The sequence below is a fragment of the Chiloscyllium plagiosum genome, unplaced genomic scaffold (assembly GCF_037043375.1).
Source record: "Chiloscyllium plagiosum isolate Xiang-an unplaced genomic scaffold, Cpla_swu_hap1 HiC_scaffold_13, whole genome shotgun sequence".
In the NCBI taxonomy this organism is placed as follows: Eukaryota; Metazoa; Chordata; class Chondrichthyes; order Orectolobiformes; family Hemiscylliidae; genus Chiloscyllium; species Chiloscyllium plagiosum.
In genome coordinates this window covers 516,817-531,787 of record NW_028270151.1, presented here as the reverse complement: position 1 = coordinate 531,787, position 14,971 = coordinate 516,817, and the positions used below count along the sequence as shown (strand labels likewise).

General features: G+C 42.6%; 1 protein-coding gene across 11 annotated transcripts in view; it reads left to right on the top strand.

Moving 5' to 3' along the window:
* mecom (MDS1 and EVI1 complex locus) overlaps nucleotides 1–14,971 on the top strand; it is a 1,207,227-nt gene that overhangs the window by 1,030,927 nt on the left and 161,329 nt on the right. For 8 of the 11 annotated variants that reach the window (XM_043702879.2, XM_043702878.2, XM_043702874.2 and 5 more), the window contains 2 exons: nucleotides 7,420–7,567; nucleotides 9,468–9,624. In XM_043702879.2, coding sequence (XP_043558814.1) covers nucleotides 7,420–7,567; nucleotides 9,468–9,624 — 305 coding nt within the window. The remainder of the gene's footprint in view (nucleotides 1–7,419; nucleotides 7,568–9,467; nucleotides 9,625–14,971) is intronic. The other 3 variants (XM_043702880.2, XM_043702877.2, XM_043702876.2) reach the window with 1 other exon arrangement.

Genomic DNA, 14,971 nt, shown 5'->3' with positions numbered 1-14,971 from the left:
AGTAAGGGGAGGTCATGCCTGACAAACCTGTTGGAATTCTTTGAAGAGGTGACAAGTAGGTTAGACCCAGTGGATGTGGTCTATCGAGACTTCCAAAAGGCCTTTGATAAGATGCCACAGCGGAGGCTGCTGAGTAAGGTGAGGGCCCATGGTGTTCGAGGTGAGCTACTGGTATGGATTGAGGATTGGCTGTCTGACAGAAGGCAGAGAGTTGGGATAAAAGGTTCTTTTTCAGAATGGCAGCCGGTGACAAGTGGTGTCCTGCAGGGTTCAGTGTTGGGGCCGCAGCTGTTCACGTTATATATTAATGATCTGGATGAAGGGACTGGGGGCATTCTAGCGAAGTTTGCCGATGATACAAAGTTAGGTGGGACAGGCAGGTAGTACTGAGGAAGTGGGGAGGCTGCAGAAGGATCTAGACAGTTTGGAAGAGTGGTCCAGGAAATGGCTGATGGAATTCAATGTGAGCAAATGCGAGGTCTTGCACTTTGGAAAAAAGAATACAAGCATGGACTACTTTCTAAACAGAGAGAAAATTCGTAAAGCCAAAGTACAGAGGGGAAAAGCTGAAAATGTGTTGCTGGAAAAGCGCAGCAGATCAGGCAGCATCCAGGGAACAGGAGAATCGACGTTTCGGGCATAAGCCCTGAAGAAGGGCTTATGCCCGAAACGTCGATTCTCCTGTTCCCTGGATGCTGCCTGACCTGCTGCGCTTTTCCAGCAACACATTTTCAGCTCTGATCTCCAGCATCTGCAGACCTCACTTTCTCCTCAAAGTACAGAGGGATCTGGGAGTGCTAGTCGAGGATCCTCTAAAGGTAAACATGCAGGTTGAGTCCGTGAATAAGAAAGCGAATGCAATGTTGTCATTTATCTCAAGAGAGTTGGAATATAAAAGCACCGTTGTGCTACTGAGACTTTATAAAGCTCTGGTTAGGCCCCATTTGGAGTACTGTGTCCAGTTTTGGTCCCCACACCTCAGGAAGGACATAGTGGCACTGGAGCGTGTCCAGCGGAGATTCACACGGATGATCCCTGAAATGGTAGGTCTAACATATGAGGAACGGCTGAGGATCCTGGGATTGTATTCATTGGAGTTTAGAAGATTAAGAGGAGATCTAATAGAAACTTACAAAATAATACATGGCTTGGAAAGGGTGGATGCTAGGAAATTGTTTCCGTTAGGCGAGGAGACTAGGACCCATGGACACAGCCTTAGAATTAGAGGGGGTAAATTAAAAACAGAAATGCGGAGACATTTCTTCAGCCAGAAAGTGGTGGGCCTGTGGAATTCATTGCCACGGAGTGCAGTGGAGGCCGGGACGCTAAATGTCTTCAAGGCAGAGATTGATAAATATTTGATGTCACAAGGAATTAAGGGTTACAGGGAGAATGTGGGTAAGTGGAGTTGAAATGCCCATCAGCCATGATTGAATGGCGGAGGGGATTCAATGGGCCGAATGGCCTTACTTCCGCTCCTATGTCTTATGGTCTTATGGTCTTAAGCTGGATCAGTGACAAGGACTCTCCCTGTGTAAATAAAGGGGGACTTGGTGATAGGATACTGGCCTCTGTAGAGCTATTACAGTGGTAATCTGCTTTCTTGAACTGCAGCAGTCCATATCGTATGTAGTTCCTGCGAGTAGATGTGGAAGATGTGTTGGGTAGACTAGAGGTTATTAAGGTGGACAAATCCCCAGAACCGGATGGGAACTATACATGATTGCTGAGAGAGGTAAGAGTGGAAATAGCTGGGGCCCTGACAGATATCTTTGTGGCATCCTTAAACAGAGTTGAGGTGCCAGAGGATTGGAGGATTGCTCATGTTGTCCCCCTGTCCAGGAAGGATGGCAGGGATATTCTGGGTGACTACAGACCAGTGAGCCTGATGTCAGTGGTGGAAAAGTTGCTAGAGAAGGTACTGAGGGATAAAATCTATTTATATTTGAAAAAGAATGGGCTTATCAGTGATAGGCAACATGGTTTTGTGTGGGGGAGATCATGCCTTACCAACTTAATAGAGTTCTTTGAGGAAGTGACCAAGTTGATAGATGAAGAAAGGGCTGCAGATGTCATATGAATGGACTTTAGTAAGGTGTTTGATAAGGATCCCCATGGTAGATGAATGGAGAAAGTGAAGTCACATTGTGTGCAGGCTATTCTAGCGATGTGGATAAAGAACTGGTTGAGCAACAGGAGACAGAGAGTAGTAGTTGAAGGGAGTTTCTTGAAATGGAGAAAGGTGACCAGTGATGTTCCACAGGGATCAATGTTGGGGCCACTGTTGTTTGTGATATACATAAATGATCTGGAAGAGGGCACTGTTGGTATGATCAGCAAGTTTGCAGATGACACGAAGATTGGTGGAGTAGCAGAAAGCATAAGGGACTGTCAGACAATACAGGAAAATATAGATAGACTGGAGAGTTGGGCAGAGAAGTGGCAGATGGAGTTCAATCCAGACAAATGTGAGGTGATATATTTTGGGAAGTCTAATTCTACAGCGAACTATATAGTAATGGAAGAGCCTTGGGAAAAGTTGATGAGCAGAGAGATCTGGGAGTTCAGGTCCATTGTACCCTGACATTTGCTGCACAGACAGATAGGGTGGTCAAGAAGGCACGTGGTATGCTAGTCTTCATTGGATAGTGTATTGAGTATAAGAGCTGGCAAGTCATGTTAAAATCGTACAAGACATTGATTTGGCCGCATTTAGAATACTGTGTACAGTTCTGAGTGCCACATTACCAAAAGGATGTGGACGCTTTGGAGAGGGTGCAGAGAAGGTTTATGAGGATGTTGCCTGGTATGGAAGGTGCTAGCTATGAGGAGAGGTTGAGTAGGTTAGATTTATTTTTATTAGAAAAAAGGAAATTGAGGGGAGCCCTGATTAAGGTTTACAAAATCATGAAGGGTATAGACAGTGTGGATAGAGACAAGCTTTTTCCCAGGGTGAAGGATTCAATAACGAGAGGTCATGCTTTCAAAATGAGAGGTGGAAACTTTAAAGGGGATACATGCGGTAAGTACTTCACACAGAGGGTGGTGGGCGTTTGGAACGCGTTGCCAGCAGAGGTGGTAGAGACAGGCACGGTAGATTCATTTAAGATGCGTCTGGACAGATGCATGAGCAGATGGGGAGCAGAGGGATACAGATGCTTAGGAATTGACCGACAGGTTTAGACAGTGCATTTGGATCGGCTCAGACTTGGAGGGCCGAAGGGCCTGTTCCTGGGCTGTCAATTTTCTTTGTTCTTTGAATAAGTCACAGGCCAGAGCAGTAGATGAGGGCAAGATGAAGTCTGTTTTGAAGCCCTCCACAATAGAATAACTTCCTTCAATCATTGCACTCTCTAAATTCTCAGTTGGTGATAATAATGGAGGCTGTGAGGGTCCATTGGACAATTTAAGGGGTAAAGAATTGAGAGTCTGCTTTTAACCATTTAATTTTTTGGGAGATTTTTCGAAAGCTCTGCTCAACACAATTTGACCACCACTTGAGTACTGTGTGAAGACTGGTTGCTGCATTAGAGGCAAGTTGCGATTATGCCAAAAAAGAGATTAGTAAGTCAATCACACCCTGTAATATTATCTCTGTTCTTTCCTCTGTCGATGCTGCCAGATCTGCTGAATATTTCCAACACCTTTACAGTTTAATTTAGGCGAGTATTAAAATTTCAGCCTTGTAGAAAGGTTGAAAGACCGTGGTTATTTCCTGTGAAGAGTGCAGACCTGAGGGGGTGAATTACTTGATCCTTATCAAATTATAAGGAACTGAAAGAGAGTAAAGAGGGAAGAAAGATGAAGTCCTGGGAAAATAGATTCAATGTAGTTGTTTGAAAGATTAGAATATAGAACATAGAATGTTACAGCGCAGTAAAGGCCCTTAGGCCCTCGATGTTGCGCCGACCTGTGAAAATAATCTGATGCCCATCTAATCTACACCATTCCATTATTATCCATATGTATATCCAATGCCCATTTAAGTGCCCTTAATTTCAGCAAGTTTATACTGTTGCAGGCAGGCCATTCCCCACCCCTACAACTCTCTGAGTAAAGAAACTACCCCTAATATCTGTCCTAATATTGGCACGGTGGCTCAGGGGTTAGCACTGCTGCCTCACAGCGTCAGGGAGCCGAGTTCAATTCCTGCCTCAGGCGACTGACTGTGTGGAGTTTGCACATTCTCCCCGTGTCTGTGTGGGTTTCCTCCGGGTGCTCCGGTTTCCTCCCACAGTCCAAAGATGTGCAGGTCAGGTGAATTGGCCATGCTAAATTGCCCGTAGTGTTAGGTAAAGGGGTAAATGTAGGAGAATGGGTGGGTTACGCTTTGGCGGGTCGGTGTGGACTTGTTGGGCCGAATGGCCTGTTTCCACACTGTAAGTAATCTAATCTAAATCTATCACCCCTCGATTTAAGCTATGTCCCCTTGTGTTAGCCTTCAACATCTGAGGAAAAGAGCTCTCACTGTCCACCCTATCTAACCCTCTGATTAGCTTTTACGTCTCAATTAAGTCACCTCTCAACCTTCTTCTCTCCAATGAAAACAGCCTTTCCTCTTAAGACCTTCCCTCCACACCAGGCATCATCTTAGTAAATCTCCTCTGAAGCCTTTCCACATCCTTCCAATAATGTGGTGACCAGAACTGCACACAATTCTCCAGGTGCGCCTTACCAGTCTCTTGTATAACTGAAACATGACCTCGTGGCTCCAAAACTCAATCCCCTACCAATAAATGCCAACACACTATGTGTCTTCTTAACAATCCTATCAACCTGGGTGGCAACTTTCAGGGATTTATGCACCGAGACACCGAGATCCCTCTGTTCATCTACACTGCCAAGAATTTTACCATTAGCCCAGTACTCCGCATTCATGTTATTTCTTCCAAAGTGAACTACCTCACACTTTTCCACATTAAAGTGCAATTGCAACTTCTCCGCCCAGCTCTGCATCATATCCATGTCCCTCTGTAACCCACAACATCCTTCAGTACAACTCTGACTACCTTGGTGTCATCCATAAATTTACTAACCCATCTGTACGCCCACATCCAGATCATTTATAAAAATGACAAACAGCAGTGGCCCCAAAACAGATCCTTGCGGCTCACCGCTAGGAACTGAGCTCCAGGATGAACATTTCTCATTAACCACCACCCTCTTTCTTCTTTCAGCTACTCAATTTCTGATCCAAATCGCTAAATCACCTTCAATCCTGAAACTCTGTATTTTCTGCAATAGTCTACCGTGTGGAACCTTATCAAACGCCTTACTGAAGTCCATATACACCGCTTTACCTTCATCCACCTGTTTCGTCACATTCTCAAAGAACTCAATAAGGTTAGTTAGGCACAACCTATCTTTCACAAAACCCTATTGACTATCTCTAATCAAATTATTCCTTTCCAGATGATTATAGATCCCATCTCATAACCTTTTCCAACACCTTACCCACAACCGAAATAAGGCTCATGGGCTATAATTACTAGGTTTGTCTCGACTCCCCTTCTTAAACACAGGAACAACGTTTGCTACCTTCAAACTTTTGGCACTATCCCTGTAGACAATGATGACATTAAGATCGAAGCCAAAGGCTCTGAAATCTCCTCCCTGGCTACTCAAAGATTCCAAGGATAAATCCCATCTGACCCAAGGGTCTTATCTATTTTCAGATCTTCCAAAATTGTTAAAATCTCCTCGTTGTCAACCGCAATCCCATCTAATTTAGTAGCCTTTATCTCCATAATCTCACTAACATTGTCCTTTTCCAATGTGAATACTGACGAAAAGTATTCATTAAGCACTTCCCTTATGTCCTCAGCTTCCACACACTCCTATCTTTGATTGGCCCTAATCTTACTCTAGTCATTCTTTTATTCCTGACATACCTATAGAAGGCCTTAGGGTTTTCCTTGATCTTATCTGCCAACAACTTCTCATGTCCCCTCCTGGCACTTCTTTGCCCTCTCTTTAGATCTTTTCTGGCTAACCTATAACTCTCCAGGCCCCCTAACTGAGCCTTCACGCCTCATCCTAACATAAGCCTTCTTCTTCCCCTTGACAAGGGCCTCAACCTCTTTAGTAAACCATGGCTCCCTCTCTAGACAACTACCTCCCTGCCTGAGAGGTATATACTTATCAAGGACCCGCAGTAGCTGTTCCTTGAATAAGCTCCACATTTCATATGTGTCCATCCCCTGCAGTTTGCTTCCCCATCCTATGCATCTTAAATCTTGCCTAATCGCATCACAATTGCCTTTCCCCCAGTTATACCTCTTCCCCTGTGGTATGTACCTATCCCTGCCCATTACCATTGTAAACATAACCTGATTGTGCTCACTATTGTCAAAATGCTCACGTACCTCTAAATCTAACACCTGGCCAGGTTCATTGCCCAGTACCAAATCCAATATGGCATCGCCCCTTGTTGGCCTGTCCACATACTGTGTCAGAAAACCCTCCTGCATACATTGGACAAAAATTGACCCATCTCAACTACTTGAACTATAGTATTCCCAGTCAATATTGGGGAAGTTAAAGACCCCCATAACAACTACTGTTACTCTCGCTCCTTTCAAGAATCATCTTTGCTATCCTTTCCTGTACATCCTTGGAACAATTTGGAGGTCTATAGAAAACTCTCAAACTCTCCTTTCCTGTTTCTAACCTCAGCCCAAACTATCTCAATGGATGAGTCCTCAAACGTTCTCTCAGCTGCTGCAATACCATCCTTGATTAACAATGCCACACTCTCCCTCTTTTACCATCTTCTCTGTTCTTACTGAAACATCTAAATCCCGGAATCTGCAATAACCATTCCTGTCCCTCCTCTAGCCATGTCTCTGAAATGGCCACAACATCGAAATCCCAGGTAACAACCCAAGCTGCAAGTTCACCCACCTTATTCCGGATGCTCCTGGCATTGAAGTACACACATTTCAAACCAACACCCTGATTGCCAGTGCCCTCTCGTGACCTTGTAAACCTATATCTGACCTCACTAGATTTAACCTCCTTTACATTGGAACTACGATTCAGGCTCCCAACCCCCTGTTGCATTAGTTTGAAGGAGGAGATGACAAGACAGTTTTTAACCTCATCACATTAAAAAAAAACTACTTGAATGACTACTTGATGAGCTATGACCTGCAACCTAATGGATTAATGCAGAAAGTTGGTATCATGCTGGGTTGTTCCTTCTTTCCCAGTCCAAACATGATGAGCTGAGTGGCCTCCTTCATTGACAAACATGTTTGATAATTCTATAATACCAGTGCTTCATTTTACTCTGAGAAAGATGTTGAGATAAAAGCTCATTCACATGCTGGTACTCAGTGCAGAAATGTCAGTCAGTAGTAATATGTGCCTCTGCTACAGAGAAATTGGTTGATGAGCTCTCTACTTCTGATTCTACAGCTTGGACAGACACCTGTTGACTCACACAGAGGAGCGAGAATATAAGTGTGACCAGTGCCCAAAAGCCTTCAATTGGAAATCAAATCTTATTCGACACCAAATGTCACATGACAGCGGCAAGCACTACGAGTGTGAAAACTGCGCCAAGGTATGGTGACGGGTTTCACTTGCTTTACTTTTCTCACTGGTACCAGGTTGGGGTAAAAAAGTATGAGAAGTTCACAAAGAATGCCAAGTTCTGAAAGAAAGAAGGAATGTAATTGTAGCAAGATTAAGTTCCAGCCAGAATTGGATTCCAAATATGAATTTGACATTTTGGTATCCATTTGCAATCTTAAAATGTTTGCAAAAACATTAAAAATAGCTTTAAAAGTAAAACAATTTTACTATCTAAAAATGAAGTGTTTTTTTCAGTGACTTCAGCATCCAAAGAAAATTGTGAAATAGTGTAAATTGGGTAATATCAAATTATCAGCCTGTTTCAAATCACTTGTATTTTTATTTCTCTTAAAGGAAACAGAGGAATGTAAAATTGGTTGCTTTCACCTGGTTTATAATGTCATAGACGATCAAAATGTTCTGACAAATTTAAATGCTGTAAGATCTGTGTTAGAAATCCTTCAATTTATGCCGAAGTATATGTTAACTTGTAGATATTTTAAAAATAAAATCCTGACCTTAATTTAGTGGGCTACTATAGAATGAAATCATAGAGAAAATTCTGCTAAGCCAGTAGGGGGCAATGCACATAGTCACAACCCTACAGGTTGTGACTTTACCTACTGGCAGTGTGTATTCAACCCTCATATTAAGGTAGATTAGATATTGCAGTCAATCTTTTCTATTATACATTTAAATGTATGTTTACTAATTATATTAAATTTTACACTTCAAAATTAACTTCATTTTGGTGTATTTGCAGATCAGTACATAAAGTGCCAACTGATATAAATATATAAATGACCATTGTTAAACTATGGATTCCTGGTCCCATACATTGTGCTATGATCTCTACAGCAAAACTGTAAATCAAAATAACCCATTTTACTGAAGGATCCACAAATGAAGAAATTGCCAAAAAGATTTGTGTTTGTAAATTTTGCTTTAACATGAATCAGAAGTACAGTAAATTAAAATAAATTAACAAACAATGCTACTTCAAATGCTGCTTGAAAGGGTAATATTCACTTTAAGTAATCAATGACACAAAGATATATCATATACAATCACAAAAATTCTCTTTGAGGATTAATGGCATTTTATATCTGTGTTGTTCCACCAACTGCTTGTCTTTATTCCCATTGGAAAAGTTAGGAGATCTGTTCAAAAATGACTGAGACCTTTGAAACTCAAGAGTGAGATTAATATCAACAAAATACACTTTCATGAACTCTTTTTCCCTTGGTCACAACACTCTTGATAGTGTAGCTGTCCAAAGTTCCTTTTCAACTGACCAACCAGTAACATTTTCGTTCATGGTTTGGCCACTTCAGATAAAACCCCCAGCTGTTTAGCATCTCCAATCTATGCACACATGTTTCCAAAATTTTGGCAATTTTCAGTCTGCTCATATATTACCACCAAGGACTCTTGTATCTGTATGCAGATTGCCTTCTACCTCCGGGTCTTTTCACCAGCAACATGACCTTCAGATGTTAACTGCCTCCTCGTTGGTATTGCTTCCAGGCCAAGTCAACAGATCATACGGTTAAATATTTTTATCCAGGAAAATTATAATTTATGAAAACTTAGGTCTTTGTAAAATATTCTTCAAAGTAATTAGAGATACCTAAGACATTTTAAAGAAATTACAAATTATTCTTACCGTACTGATTCTGGATCATACGTTGGCACAGTACCAGATGGGAGAAGGAGAACCTGCTAAGCACAAAATGAAGGTAAAGCCAATTCAAAGTTGGTGTTAAACTAAATTGCTGTATTCAGAAACAGAGCTCCATGTTAGTATAAAAACCTGAACATTGATGTGCATAAATTGAAGACATCGTTTGCTTCACCTCCCTGCATCAGATTTCTTTACTATTCCCCAGCAGGTTTTTACAGACCCCAGCAATCTGCAGAGACACATTCGCTCACAGCATGTTGGTGCTCGGGCCCACGCCTGTCCAGAATGTGGAAAGACATTCGCCACTTCCTCAGGTCTCAAGCAACACAAGCACATCCACAGCAGTGTCAAGCCATTCATCTGTGAGTTTGCCTGATCATTCTCCTCACCATTAGCCGTGTCACCAGTATTTTCACCAAAAAATACATTGATATCAATAGAGTACAGAGGGTTTGTTTGTGGTCAGTTTATTCAATTCTTTGAATTATTGTTCATGGTAGACCAGGAGCAACAACGCTTCAAGGGAATTATTCTGAGAATAAGCTTTGTGCTACTTCCACAGGTGCCAGCTGATTTTGAACACATTTTGTGCAGATAATAGTGGGATCTTTCTGTCAAGATTCCCAGCTTCTAGGTGTAAAGACTTAGTATAATTAATGCTCCTGGAGTATGTGACTCTGCAAAACAGAAAATGTCTATGATTTACTCAGAACCACTAATTTGTCAGACTTACTGGAGATAACCACATGAAAAAAGGTGAGGAGATTCACAGAGTTCTTTTGAGGCTGACGTTTTTACATCTTCATGAGGCAGAATAGGGGCAGCTTTATCCTGTTTGTATCCTTGTTATAGTTGTCTGGAATGAACTGTTTATTTACTCCAGCTAAATGTTGAGAAGACAGGAGCTGTTGAGTATGGTCCCACCACAGACTCCTTGGTCATTGCCTGTCTCTCCTCAGCCAGACATTTCAGACTCTTTGCAGCCTCACATCCTGTTTCATCCCAAACTGAACTTTTGATTCCATATCCTCTTTATCACAAAAGCCATATGTCACCCATCTCCAGCTCACCAAAGCCGATGTGTTGCTGAATTTGTCATGAATGATTAAATCTGACACATTTGGTTCAATGCTGTCCTGACTCAGCAGCAGAGTGTGCAGGCACCAACAGTGGGTTAGAATATGGGCTCAAATGACAAGAGTCAGAGGAATAGAAAGTACAAGGAGAGACATTTGTCGGGAATGAAGAATGTCAGAGAGATGGGAAGCTAGGGCTGGAATGATTTTAAACACAAGCTGACAATTAAAGTTTGTGTCATGGTGATTCTGGCTGGTCTCCCATTTGTTATTGTCCTTGAACATCAGTTCCTCCAGTTCTCTGTTGAACATAATCCCATTCCAAACCAACCCCTAGTTTATCATCACCCTGACACCAACAGACCACCATGCTGCATCCTTGAGTTTAAATTCCTCTGTTGTCTTCCCTATTCCTTTGTCCTGGCCCTCCTGCATTACCCTGTATGCCCTGTATTGCCCTGACTCCGGTCACATATGACTGTAATCTTATTTGCCTCTTTTAGCGCACTGTTGGCCAAGTTCTGTTGCTGTTGTCTCACTCCCTTCCCCAAACCTAACCCCAACCTCTTCCAATTTTCCCCCTGCTTTTCCTTCTTTAATATCTTACTACCCACATTGTTTGACCAAGGTCAAGGTCAAACAATGTGTGTTTGGCTTAAGATGTTTTCTTTATCCCTCTGTCCAGCGCAATTAGACATTTAGAACATAGAACATAGAAAAGTACAGCACAATGGCCCAAAATGTTGTGCCGAGGTTTAATCCTAATGTGAAATATAATAACTTTATCTACGCACCCCTCAACTCATTGCTCTCCATGTGCCTGTCCAGCAGTCGCTTAAATGTCACCAATGACTTCGCTTCCACCACCATATCTGGCAACGCATTCCATGCATTCACAACTCTTTGTGTAAAGAACCTACCTCTGACATCTCCACTAAACCTTTCCCCTAATATCTTAAAACTATGACCCTCTCGTACCAGTCAATCTTGCCCTGGGGAAAAGTCTCTGGATATTGACTCTATCTATGCCACTCATTTCCTTGTATACCTCGATCAGGTCTCCTCTCTTCCTCCTTCTCTCCAGAGAGAAAAATCCGAGCTTTTTCAACCTTTCTTCATAAGACAAGCCCTCCAGTCCAGGCGGCTTCCTGGTAAACCTTCTTTGCATTTTCTCCAAAGTCTCTGTATCTTTCCTATAGTAGCTCGACCAGAACTGGACACAATATTCTAAGTGTGGTCTCACCTGTAGCAAAACTTTGTGGCTCTTAAATTCAATCCCCCTGTTAATGAAAGCCAAAACACCATATGCTTTCTTAACAACCCTATCCACTGGGGTGGCAACTTTGAGGGATCTATGTACTTGCACACCCAGATCCCTCTGTTCCTCCACACTGCCAAGAATCCTGTCTTTAATCCTATATTCAGCATTCGAGTTCGATCTTCCAAAATGCATCACTTCGTATTTATCCAGGTTGAACTCCATCTGCCATTTCTCAGCTCAGCTCTGCATCCTGTCTATGTTGCGCTGCAGCCTGCAATAGCCCTCGATACTATCGTCAGCACCTCCAACCTTTGTGTCATCTGCAAATTTACTAACCCACCCCTCAACCTCCTCGTCCAAGTCATTTGTAAAAACTATAAAGAGCAGAGGCCCAAGAACAGAGCCCTGCGGGACCCCACTCAACACTGACCTCCAGGCAGAATACTTCCCATCTACAACCACTCTCTGCCTTCTGTCAGCCAGCCAATTCTGAATCCAGATAGCCAAATCTCCCTGTATCCCATACTTCCTGACTTTATGAATGAGCCTACCATGGGGAACCCTATCAAATGCCTTGCTGAAGTCCACATACACCACACCCACTGCTCAACCTTCATCGACCTGTCTTGTCACCTTCTTGAAGAACTTAGTAAGATTTGTGAGGCATGACCTGCCCCACAAAGCCATGTTGACAGCCTTTAATCACGCTATGCTTTGCCAAATAGTCATAAATCCTAGCCCTCGGAATTCTTTCCAAAACGTTGCTGACCACAGACTTAAGACTGACTGCTCTGTAATTGCCAGGAATTTCCCTATTACCCTTCTTGAAAAGAGGAACAACATTCGCCTCCTTCCAATCCTCCGGTATGACTCCTATGGAGAGTGAGGAGGCAAATATCCTCGCCAGCAGCTTAGCAACCTCCTTTCTCGTTTCCCGGAACAGCCTGGGAAATCTGGTCTGGCCCTGGGGACTTATCAATCTTAATGTTTTCCAAAATTTCCAGCACATCAGCTTCATCAATCTTGATCTGATCAAGACTGTATCCTAGCTCCTCAAAGTTGTCATTCACAACAAGTTCCCTTTCCTCAGTGCAAACCAAAGCAACAAACTCATTTAGAGCTTCCCCTATTTGCTCAGACTCCATGCACAAGTTCCCTCCGCTATCCCTGATCAGCCCTACCTTCTCCCTGATCATTCTCTTATTCCTCATGTGTGAGTAAAATGCTTTTGGGTTCTCTCTAATCCTTCCTGCCAAGCCTTTTTCGTACCCCCTCCTGGCTCTCCTCAGTCCATTTCTGAGCTCCTTTCTAGCAAGCCTGTAATCCTCTAAAGCTGTGTTCAATCCCCCATACATAAGCTGCCTTCTTCCTTTTGATGAGAAGCTCCTCTGTTCTCGTCATCCAAGGTTCCTTAATCTTATCCCTTCTTACATGTCTCAGAGGAATAAATGCGTGCATCATTCGCAACAACTGCAACTGTCCCCCTCTGAGACATGTGGCTCTGATTCCCACCCTCCTGCCAATCTAGTTTAAACTCTCCTGAATCACACGAGCAAATCTCCCACCCAGGACATTTGTGCCCCTCCAATTCAGGTGCAACCCATCCTTCATGAACAGGTCCCACCTTCTCCAGAAGGTATCCCAATGGTCTAGGTACCTGAAGCCCTCCCTCCTGCACCAGTCTCGCAGCCACATGTTAAGCTGCATTCGCTAATTATTCCAATTTTGTGACATTAAAGGCACATTTTTTGTGCAAATTGTTGCTGCTGTTCTGGTTGTAGAAATTTGTGGATATGAGCCCATTTCATGTCCTTTTAAAATGAGTTATAGTAAAGTTTCAATTCACAGTGGAAGCTATTAACAAAGATTTTTTACTGCCACAACTATTGAATGAACAGAATACCAAATGAATAAAGCATTCTGAAAGAACACGTGTTGCTGGAAGAACCACATGAATGAGGCTAATGTAATTTGACTGTCGTACACAGTGCATGAACTAAATGATCAAATCCTGTACACTATGACATAAGGTAAATGTATTCTGGATTAGTGGTGCTGGAAGAGCACAGCAGTTCAGGCAGCATCCAAGGAGCTTCGAAATCGACGTTTCGGGCAAAAGGACTTCCTGATGAAGGGCTTTTGCCCGAAACGTCGATTTCGAAGTTCCTTGGATGCTGCCTGAACTGCTGTGCTCTTCCAGCACCACTAATCCAGAATCTGGTTTCCAGCATCTGCAGTCATTGTTTTTACCATGAGGTAAATGTAACCAATGCAGGCTTATTCATAACCACTTGACTGGCTTGAGTGTACCAGCTAAGATTGTGTGAACACAGATAGTAATTTGACCCAACTGTAATCCGATTACAGGATGCTGATCAAATAACAGAAGATCATGGCAAATAATCTATCATAAAGCAGATGAACAGCTCATCCCGCTCATCCTCAATCCAGCATGCAATCTTTTTCAGTCACACAACGATAAACTTTCCCTTTTATAATTCACCATTTACTCTGGAAATTCTGTCCAAATTTAATTTACTATTTTTTTTAAATTCAGAAACTGATTCTTCAACACCCTCAATTTTCTCTCTTTGTTGTTCTCCTTCAGAAGCATAAGACCATAAGACACAAGAGTGGAAGTAAGGCCATTCGGCCCATCGAGTCCACTCTGCCATTTAATCGTGGCTGATAGGCATTTCAACTCCACTTACCTACACTCTCCCCGTAGCCCTTAATTCCTTGCAAGATCAAGAATTTATCAATCTCGGCCTTGAAGACATTTAACATCCCGGCCTTCACTGCGCTCCGTGGCAATAATTCCACAGGCCCACCACTCTCTAGCTAAAGAAATGTCTCCTCATTTTCATTCTAAATTGACCCCCTCTAATTCTAAAGTTGTGCCCACAGTCCTAGTCTCCCCATCTAACAGAAACAAATTCCCAGCGTCCACCCTTTCAAATGCATGCATTATCTTGTAAGTTTTTATTAGATCTCCCTTCAACCTTCTAAACTCTAATGAATACAATCCCAGGATCCTCAGCTGTAAATCATATGTTAGACCTACCATTCCAGGGATCATCCGTGTGAATCTCCGCTGGACATGCTCCAGTGCCAGTATGTCTTTCCTGAGGTGTGGGGCTTAAAATTGGACACCATATTCTGAGTGGGGCCTAACTAAAGCTTTATAAAGTCTCAGAAGCACATCACTGCTTTTATATTCAACCCTCTTGAGATATAATCACAGACTCAATCACAGACTCAACCTACAAGTTAACGTTCAGAGAATCCTGGACTAACACTCCCAGATCCCTTTGTACTTTGGCTTTATGAATTTTCTCACCGTTTAGAAAATGGTCCATGCTTGTATTCTTT